The 10,799-nt window shown below is 32.8% G+C and overlaps 1 protein-coding gene across 1 annotated transcript; it reads right to left on the reverse strand.

Moving 5' to 3' along the window:
* Positions 1 to 2,621: 2,621 nt before the first annotated feature.
* On the reverse strand, positions 2,622 to 8,212 carry LOC132273755 (fluoride export protein 1-like). Its single transcript, XM_059774805.1, has 6 exons — positions 7,854 to 8,212; positions 7,578 to 7,655; positions 6,120 to 6,218; positions 5,401 to 5,593; positions 4,780 to 5,204; positions 2,622 to 4,447 (listed from the first exon to the last, which is right to left on the reverse strand). Exons 1-6 carry the CDS (start codon positions 8,151 to 8,153, stop codon positions 4,208 to 4,210), a joined length of 1,335 nt encoding a protein of 444 aa, XP_059630788.1. The 5' UTR covers positions 8,154 to 8,212; the 3' UTR covers positions 2,622 to 4,207.
* Between the last annotated feature and the right edge of the window lie 2,587 nt (positions 8,213 to 10,799).

A 10,799-nucleotide genomic window follows, 5' to 3' on the forward strand; every position in this document is an offset into this window, starting at 1 on the left:
TGATTAAATTCTATGTTGATGCCCAAAAGAAACTGTGAGTCAATTAATGTATTTAAAAACTCACGTAACTTAATTTTAACATTACAAGAATTATAGTAAGTTAATTTCCGAAGTTTAAAACAGTGAATTACAAATAATACAATTAATAATTGACGAAAATAGACACAACAATTAAGAATTTAAATAAACCAAATAATGCACATAAAACCAATTTAATTCAAATTTCAAATAACCAATTAAACAAATGAAAAACAATAAAATAAATAAGAATGCGATAAAGATAATAAAATAAATAAAAATGCAATACAATAAATATTAAAAATGCCGAGACTATCCTTTTAAAATTAGGGATATTACAAAAATGTAGACTTGTAAAATGATTTTTTGATTCAATACATATATTTCAAATAAATTATATTTTGTAATTACTTCTTTTCTTCTTCTTTTTTATTTTTAAATTAAAATGCTTAATTCTTTCATCTAAAAAACTTAAACCAATCTCTTTTCCTTAAAAATAAAAAATATGGTACCCGTATAACTTTATGCATCTTAAATTATATATCAAATATTATGCATTTCCCAACATATTGGTACCATATTTTTTGTTGGGAAATGCATAATATTTGTTGGGAAATGCATAATATTTGATATATAATTTAAGATGCATAAAGTTATACTGGTACCATATTTTTTATTTTTAAGGAAAAGAGATTAGTTTAATTTTTTTAGATGAAAGAATTAAGCATCTTAATTTTAAAATAAAAAAGAAAAAGAAAAGAAATAATAACAAAATATAATTTATTTGAAATATATGTATTGGATCAAAAAATCATTTTAGACGTCTACATTTTTAAGAAGTTGGGACATTTATAATGTAAAAAAAAAAAAAAAAAAAAAAAAGTGAAGTTTTTTTTTTTTTTTACGCATAAATTGTTCGTGAGGGTAGATTGGTCCAATTTATTAAATTGTAAAGTTAAAAAAGTCTCCTAAACGGTTAAAGGGTAATATATATATATATATATATATATATATATATATATATATATAATATTTAATCAAGCTAAAAATACATTTCTTTTTCAAATTGGAATGAAAGTAATCAAAGTTTTGTTTTTTGAAAAATTGAAACAATTGTTGGAGCGTTGCCACCCAGCCTATCCAAGATGGCTCACCCAAATCTCTCTAGGCCGGTGCAGGAATAGGTTGTATTTCCATATCCATCGGACCGAACTTGTAATTTCCTGGGTTGCGTATCTAGACCCCTCTGAGCCAGGTGTTTGATGTGACACTGAATCAAGAAATGTGTCTAAATCTTATACTTCAGTTACTTAGCAATCCAACATAAAAACTTAAGTTATTAAGTAAAACTAACACACAATCTGTATATACCCATTCGCTCCTAGTGGAGATCCAATACGCTCTCTCTTGAATTGCTCTCCGTCTCTCGTCGAATTTTGTTTATGTTTAGGTTTATTCTTTTGTCTGGTTCATTCATGTGACTTTTAAATTATCTATAATGAATAGTATATTTAGTATTGTAGTTTTGTAGGTTAGTAGCATCAACTTATAAGTCAAGTAATTTTAGTCATCATCAAGCCGTGTCAGGAGTGTGACAATAGTTATCGAGGTTGTGAATTGATGGCTGCATTAAAGACTTCCGTGACAGATATCCAAAAAACGACCCTTTTAAATAAAATGAATGACAAGAAGTATAGAGAGGTGTAGAACATGGTGTATCAGCGTCCTCGCATTGAGAGGCCAAAGAAAAGTCAATTTTTTTTTGTTTATCTGGAATTTTTATTTATTGTTCAAATTTATGAAGCACCTAAGGGTCAGCATACCAACGTCGGACACTCGTGTTCAAGTGTTCCATATATGTGCAGAATATTTTAAAGAGTCAATGTATTCAGTGTCCGATACGTGTCCCATATATTTTAATATATCTAAAGCTGCCGGCACATAATGTTTATAGATCTGAAATTGAGAAGATAGAGGGGGATGACCGGATGAGCGATGATGGCAGTTAGGAGGACAGAGACGTGTGAGTCGAAAAGAGTGGCGGGAGAGAGAGAGGGGGTTGGTATCACATATATAAGATTCTATCTTATCTCTCTCTCTCTATATATATATATTTTATTTTTTTCTATAATTGTGTTATTTCTTTTATTTTATATATACATATATTTTGTTTTATATAAACTGCTATATGTATATATATATATATATATATATATTTGTTGGAATTTGGAATTATGTTTTTGAAAAGAAAGATGGTGCAAGTGGGCTAATTTAAATGAGTTATATTTATTAATATATATATATAAAAATGTAGAAAAGTAAACTTTTTTATATACAATAAAAATATATATTATTATTTTATTACGTATTCTTAACATATTCGTGTTCTATTTTTTAAAATTTTATTTTGTTGCAGTTTATTTTTTATTTTTATTTTTTTTTATTTAATAAAAAGTACGCTCAGATGAGTTATTGAAACCATTGAAGGCACATTCAAATCAGTCAAACTTATTTGGCAATTATATTCTTTTTGAATTCCTAATTTTTTCTTTTTCAAAAAAAAAATTCATTAGAAGCACTAAATCGTTGCCTTATGATTGAAACTGAAAAAAAAAAAAAATTTAGACTTTAATTTAAATTTGGTGCAATTTCAAATTCAAAATACCGATTCAATATTCCCAAATATAATGTCAAGTCATTCTTATACGGAAAGGTAATGTGAGCTAAACCATTAAAAAAACAAGGCATGACCTTTTCTGAAAGTAGAGGAATAAATGGATTGCTTTAATTTGGTACTATAAGGCCCAAAATTGGCACATCTTACATCCTGATATAACAGCATCTCTGGCTTGAATTTGAGTGCCAAAGTTTTGAATAATCACATAAATCATTCCTTCAAATGCAATCACAAAATCTATTTATCTTCTTCATAACAGACTAGGCCTATGATCCAAACAGAAAAAATTGACAAAGAACAAAAGACCCATACAAACCATCAGCTGTAGGACAAAAACTTTCTTGCGCCCCTTGCACCATCCAACGGGCTCATTCAATGCACGTGCGAACACGAGCACATGTATTACACGGACGATATGGTTGCAAAGTTCTTCTCCAGCTGTAGGGGTATTCCATGCAATGCCATTTTTTGTGGCTAAATAATCTTTTTTTTCCAAACTCCAAGAAAGAAAAAGAAACTTGAAGGGGCATAAAATCCGACTGGGCGGGATCCGGCCCAGCCCACCCATTCGGGAAGAAATTCCAACATCTTCCTAGTCCAATCCTTTTGGTATCGGGTCTAACTTTGTGGTGGGATGGCCCAACAGGAAACCAAGCCGCGAGAAATTTTAAGGCAAATGTAGACTTCTATAAATAGAAAGAGAGAATTTGAGGGGGATGATTTGTTTGAAGTGTAAGAAGATTCTTTCCTAATATAGAGAACCATTTTCTTGCATCTTCATAACTCAAGCAAGAAAGAGAAAGAAACTAAAAGTTAAAATATGCTCTCTTTATTTCTCAGCAGCCTCCACTGCCGGCTCTTGATCCCAACTGAGGCAAAAAAGCGAAACCGGAAGGTGGGAAGAATGTGGGAGTGACGTTTCAGCGTATGCCGCTCAAATCCTATAAATCACTTGTCCCCTTGTCCATGCCCGGTCGTTTCTTCTCCTCTGTGGCCGATATTCGCATTGCTTGGAGCTGAGATGAGCTCCTCTTCATTTCCAAGACAGGCTTTCTGTAATAGCTGATTCATTCATCATACCAAATATGAATTCACTGGTAGTACTTTTTATTTCAAGTAAATCATCTCTCAAATCAAACATGAAAAGCCCCTTACCTATAAAATCTCTTTTATAAATAGGTAATCGGATAACAAAATTATAGCTGAATTGGACAAGGGAACACCAAATATATTCTATCATTTACATTTTTACACAAAAAGAAATGTCATACTCAAAATCGAAAAGAAAAGCATATATTCTTCGAGTAAAAAATGCAACGTTAAGTGCAGAAAATTTCAGAGATGGTTTATTACTAACCATAAGAGTAATAGACTAGGGCAGGATCTGACCTCACTAGATTAGCATAAACTTTCAGTAGATAAGACCAGATGCATTCTGCAATATCCTGAGCATCAACAATCTTGATTGAGTTAATTCTGCACCAGACTCCTTATGCAGCAACTTTTTTGAGCCTAGGTGAAGGCAGAGTCAACACTACTTGTATCCCCGATCCAATGCGGTGTAGAATATATAAGGGTCCCCAAAACAAACGACGTAACTATTGTAATCAGGGCATATGCATATGCTCTCCACGACTGCTTGCTTTCTCTCATTGCATGGTACTCCGCAATGAAAGTAGAAACAGTACTAAGACAACCCAACAGCCCAAACTGGATGCCAGTTGCAGCATTATCACAAGTCCTAGTGTTCACCTATGCCAAACAAATAAAATATCTTCAAACTACAAGTCATATTAATATTTGCAAGTTTTATCCTTGATCATAGTGGAGTGCAGAAAACGGTCAAGACTCTAAACAGTAATTTGGAAAGAACAACCAACATGCATGTTCATCAGATTTATCTATATTCTATTGTATTGCAAGCTTATAGATTGTGCTGACAAGCTCCATTTGGTATTTAATAAAAACCAAGGCTTTTACACACGCATGTTTGTGTAGTGAAGGGAAATGAGAAGGGTGCAGGGGAAGCAAGTTGGGAAGGGGAGACAGTGCAACATCGTCAATGGAAACATTTTGGAATTTACCACTTCTTTCACTATTGCAAGAGCTGCCATGACACAAGCTGCAGAAACATTGGCGATTAGTGTCCCAAAAGGAATCCATTTCAACAGGCCTGCTCTTCCTAAACCACGTCCATTGAGTCGGGCTAACCACCACCTAATCCACACACCTGGTGGTCCAACCATGCAAGCCAACCACAGCTGAGCTCCACTGCTGCCACTGTCAAACTCTTTCTTCAGTAGAGTCCCACTCACTCCCCATAACAAGCCTAGCATCAGTACCAGCACCACCAAAACTGCCAAGTGACGCTTGCAGTTGTTCACCTTCCAATTTCTTTTGGTGTTACAGATGCCCTGTTCTGGACTTTTGTTCAATCTTTTGAGAAGCCACCTGAAACCCTTGGCTGAGTCGATCCCAATAATGATGGATCCGAAAACAAGAATTAAACCTGCGAAAAGAATAAGAGCAAAAAATATGATTCTACACTGAATGAATGAGCTACATAGGGGATTGTTAGTTGTTGAAAATCTGAGAGGGACCAAGCAGAAGATGAACCACATAAAATTCAAAGTCAAATCATGTACTTATATTTGCCAGATACTCTATACCCCCGTGTAAATTATTCTTGCAAAATGTGGCATTACCTACAAGAAAGCCGAGGAGAACAAAAGCCCATTGGCCTTCCACACTGAGGTCAAGCATTTTTTGATTCCAACCGCTAAAAGTTGTAAGGCTTCCCAAGTAACCAGTTGTCAGTCCAATGGCTAAAAAATCTGAAACTTCGGCAATATCCCTTTTGAAAACAACGCCAAACCACCCCATCAAGAATGAACCAACCTAAAAGATTGCACATAATACTCATGAGAACAACTGAATTAGATAAGCGGTGAAACAATAATGTTCAAAGTGAAAGGACATGCAAAGCATACATAAATTAGAATCGATTGATCCAAGATAATATATAATATGCTATAAATATATTATACAATGCTATTATTATTTCTTCTTCTTTCCACTCTCTAGTTTGTCTATCTTTATTGATTCTTCCTTTAATAAAAAGTCAAATACCCAATTTCTATTTTTTTGTACATATTTTATTTTCCTTCCCTGACTTCTCTTTTTTTTTTTTTTTTTTTTCTTTAATAATCATTGTTTGCTATTCACTTTTTGAGATTATTTTTTTTTAAACAAAAAATTACACCCTTAACAGATCAGATTATCGGATTATGATGGGATAGCATAAATACAGTAGTCTAAACATAACTTAAATTGCCATTCTTTAAGAGTATCAATAAGTGAGCGTGCAGTGTGCATGTGTGTCTATGAGAGAGAGAGAGAGAGAGAGAGAGAGAGAGAGAGAAACCATATTAGAAGGAAGATCGAGGTACATATAGCTATAGTTCCCTGTGGCACCAACAGTTCCAGGACCAAACAGCTTTTGCAGTAAATACCTTGTTAAAACCTATAAAAAATAAAAACAAAAAAGTTCCATGAAAAAGTAAGTGCCTTGTGTATTAATTCATACAGAAGCTACACAAATATCCATGTCAATTAATATATGCACTAATTTCAATACAGAACTGCAATCTTCAATCAATAAGAGTAATATCACCAGTATCTGATCTTTCTAAAGTCGTCAAATTGCCAAGAACAAACAAATATTGCACATATAATGTGTCTGGCTAATAGAAAGATGCCAATATTAAAGCTTAATAAGGCCGCGAAAGCTGAATAAGAAGGCATCATAAGCACCACATCAAATCCAGATGGACCACTTCAAATAATTTACCGTGTATAAACATGAGAACAACATAATCATTGGCCATACACCAATTGAAAAGCACAAATAATGTGTATGGCTTGCTAAAAGAAAAACACAGAGACAGAAAAAAAAAAAACATAATCGAGAAAAGGAAAACCACTAAAGGGAGAAAAAAGAAAGAGTTTCAAAACAAACGACATCAAGAGAACATAATTATTCCCATGGAAACCATTCAACTAAGTCATGGAAGTCTAATTAGAGACTGATATATACTTCTACAAGAAACACCACGTTACATTGTCAGATTATGCGTTTCGATCATCCAATGTGATAGAATTGTTTATCCTACCAACTAGCGAACCACAACCTTAACTACCAAGATATAGGATCTAACAGAGATAAAGCTATCGCAATAAGTTCTCTTTCTTTCATGATCTGTATATGAGAAGGAAGATTTAACATTGTTTAACTAAAATGCAATGAGAGTCCAGTACTTTATTCCACATAAATCAGTTATATGAAATAAAAAAATAATTTGTCAATGAAAAATAGTTTCAAGCTTCACCGGAGAACTGACTAACATGGCAAGAACTACTAGGCACCACAATAGTATAAAGTTCCAGAATATCGGTGGACAGCATGAACAAATCGTAGAAATTATTAGCAATTATTCAAAATTCATGGTTAGGGAGGCAGACGAGCAAGAATTAACCCTGAAATTATTAACAATTATTCAAAATTAGAAGATACATTTTCGAATCATGAAAATTGTACACAATTAAGTGTGGGCTACATGGATCAAATCATGTATTGACTAAGAAGGGCATAGCAAGTACAAAACTGATTGAGATTAGGAAAAAAATAATAATAATAATTTCAGGCAAGAATGAGACTAACTTATAAGTTCAAAACAAAAAGTGGCCCAGAGATACAATAGTCATACAAGGAAATCAGCAGACCGCATTTGGGATCCAAATGAAAATTGTGATGCTAGTGCCTCTCTTGGAAAAAAAAAAAAAAAAAAAAAAGCCCCAAAAAATTAAATTGTTAGCAACATACCCCCAAAATTCCGAAAACAGAAAGATGAACGAGGCATATAATATACTGCAATGCCCCTGGAAGATCTCTCTTAGTCTCCTGCACAGAGAAACATGTCACACATAAGTCACCTGCATATATCTGATTATAGAAGAAACAATTCTAAATATTACAGTTATATGATCGGCAAACATGAAAATAGAAGTGGAAAACCATAAGCCCCATCTATACATCTCTTTCACACCAATTTCCATCAAACAAAAAAAATAATAATAATAATGTTGGGTGATATCTCACTTGCTTTATGTCTCCGATGGAAAGAGGAGATACAATTTCCGCTGGTAATGGCGATAAAGGGGAGACGGTATTATCAGCAAAGAAGTGGTGCCTGCCACTTCCATTGTACCTATTGCTGTTAAAAGACCGATCCCCAATATCTCCTACCTCTGAAACACTCTCACTTTTGGCATCATCATCTATTTGACATGGGACAACACTTGTTAAATGAAAAGAATGCCTTCTCAAAGAACCTCCACGGCTTGTCTGACCAGAAGGCTTGCTTTGCCTGGGGTCTGAGTCATTAGTGTCACGATCCATAATCTTTGTACAAGAGTAGCTGAAGCTTTATTCCTCCTGCAATTTATAATACACGCAACAGCAATGGAACTGCATCGTTAACAATTAACAAGATAAAGTTACAATCAGATTGATGTGATCATTAGCAGTTTAAGCTATTTTCAGCTACTCCATTTATGAAAACTAACAAAAGTACAGAAGGTGATGCCATCAGCCCAATTTTTATAACAAAAAGTCAATCTTGATATATATATGCGTGTGTGTGATAATAATTTAGACAGTGGTTACATCTACAATTAAAATTATACATAAAAAAATCAATGATGAGTGTAACAGCTGTGCAAATGGATCAATCGATAATTACTCATATCATACCATTTTCCAATGCATCACTGTCCATTAAAATAGACACAGCATGCAAACAATCGTAGCTTAAGAAAAAATAAAAGAAATAATATAAAAGATACAATTTGATTTTTAAAAAAAGCGCTGAAATATGATCTTACAACAATAGATGATGTAACTGAAAATCACTTTTTAAGGCTCCGTTTGTTTGGACGTAAAATATTTTTCAAAAATATATTTTTTTATATTTACGAAGAAAAAATATATTAAAATTTAATAAAAATAATTTATTCATCAATTTTCGACAAGTTATTTTACATGTCTCGCCCGATGGACTCGACCTTAATCTCAACGTAGACCTTTGTCAAACACCGACAAAAGTAAAAGTAAAAGAATATTTTACCTGAAAAAGAAAAATATCTTCTAAAAAGAATATTTTACATCGAAACAAACGGAGCCTAAATGTTGAACAACTTTGTTGGCGGCACCGACTTGTCAAATTAATTTTAACAACATGATCTTTCTGTAAAGTTGATCTCTGTTCTGAAACGAAATGTAAAAAGTAATAATAATAAATAAATGAATAGATAAATAAAACTTTATAAAATGAGTAACATATAGGAAAGTATCTGATAAATAAAACTATATAAAATGAGTTACTTTATAAATAAATGAATAGATAAATAAACTTTATAAAGTAACAACATATGTTTGTGTGTGTACATATAGGAAAGTATCTTATACATAAAAAAATCAATGATGAGTCATGAGTGTAACGGCTGTGCAAATAGATCAATCGATAATTACTCATATCATACCATTTTCCAATGCATCACTGTCCATTAAAATAGACACAGCATGCAAACAATCGTCGATTAAGAAAAAATAAAAGAAATAATATAAAAGATACAATTTGCATTTTTTTTTTTTTTTTTTTCACTATTACTAAATTGTGTTATAGTTACCGAAAGAAAGTTTTTTCAAAGTTGTTGTTTTCTCAGTGCCATAAGTTCAAAGAATTGAAAAAAGTTCCTTAAAAGTCCTGAAATATGATCTTACAACAATAGATGATGTGACTGTAAGTCACTTTTTAAATGTTGAACAACTGGTAATTTCTTCAACTTCGTTGGTGGCACCTACTTGTCAAATTAATTTTAACAACATGATCTTTCTATAAAGTTGATCTCTGTTTTGAAACTAAATGTAAAAAGTAATAATAATAAATAAATAAATAAAACTTTAAAAAGGGGATTGTGATTTATCCCCGATAACGAAGACTCAATGTTGGAGAGAGAAATCAATTTTTTTTTTTTTTTGTTAAATCCTGGGATAGTGAGATAAGTCATGCTTTACACACCCAACAGACTATAAAATGTTCTATGATTAGATTAATCAAGCATTCTCATGTGAGCAAAAAGATTCTATAGAAACACATATAGAGCTAAAAGATTATGAGAGCAATGTCCTCCACGAATGGACACCACAACCACTCCAATCTGAATGATTGAACTTCTTCATGCATATTTAAAAAAAAAAAAAAAAAAAAAAAAAAAAAAAAAAAACAGACTCCTCAAAAAGACAACATAATAAAAATGAGAAAACACATTTTAGAGAGAGAAAGTACCATGAATAGGAACCCTCAACAGGCGGTCGCAGCTAGAGCAGATTAGGACCCAAATTTCAAAACTCATTCTTCTTCAACACGACCCATAAAGAAGAAGAAGAAGAAGAAGAGAAGTTTGGTTATTGTGGGTTGTTTGGATGACCAACAAAACCCAAATCGAATCGACAAAGAGAACCTCGTCTTGAAAACTATACATTATATTATTGAAAAACGAAAACGGGTTTACAACGGAAAACAAGAAGCGTATTCGATAGTGAGACGGCAACCTCCTTGATTTACGTAATGAAAATTAATTATTAGCCACCGTGTCCTCGTCCTGAACTTTCTAAACTTTTTATTCTCATTATTTAAATTTTTGAATTTTATTATTATTATTTTTTCTTTCTGCCAAATTAGGGGGACAACACAGGTGGAGTCGGTGGAGTCGGTGGGTTTAAGCCCCGCTGCTTGAAAATACATATGGAGCATCCTTAAAATTGGGTCTCTCCAATTTTAAAATTGTTGTTGAGTTGCCAACTGAACCACTATTCTTTTGACGGTGGTGGAGTGGGCTTTGGATAACAGTTTATAAATGATCAGGCCCATCAGGTGCTTAATACGCCAAATCCAACTTGGTGACACTCAAGCAAGGCCCAATAAATGGGACAAGGCAGTGGCTTTTGGGCCATGTTCTCATCGATTCGTTGTGTCTTTGGATG

The sequence above is a fragment of the Cornus florida genome, unplaced genomic scaffold (genome assembly GCF_030987335.1).
Source record: "Cornus florida cultivar Cherokee Brave unplaced genomic scaffold, ASM3098733v1 CherokeeBrave_3.0.0_Hap2_Chr09, whole genome shotgun sequence".
NCBI classification, from domain to species: Eukaryota; Viridiplantae; Streptophyta; class Magnoliopsida; order Cornales; family Cornaceae; genus Cornus; species Cornus florida.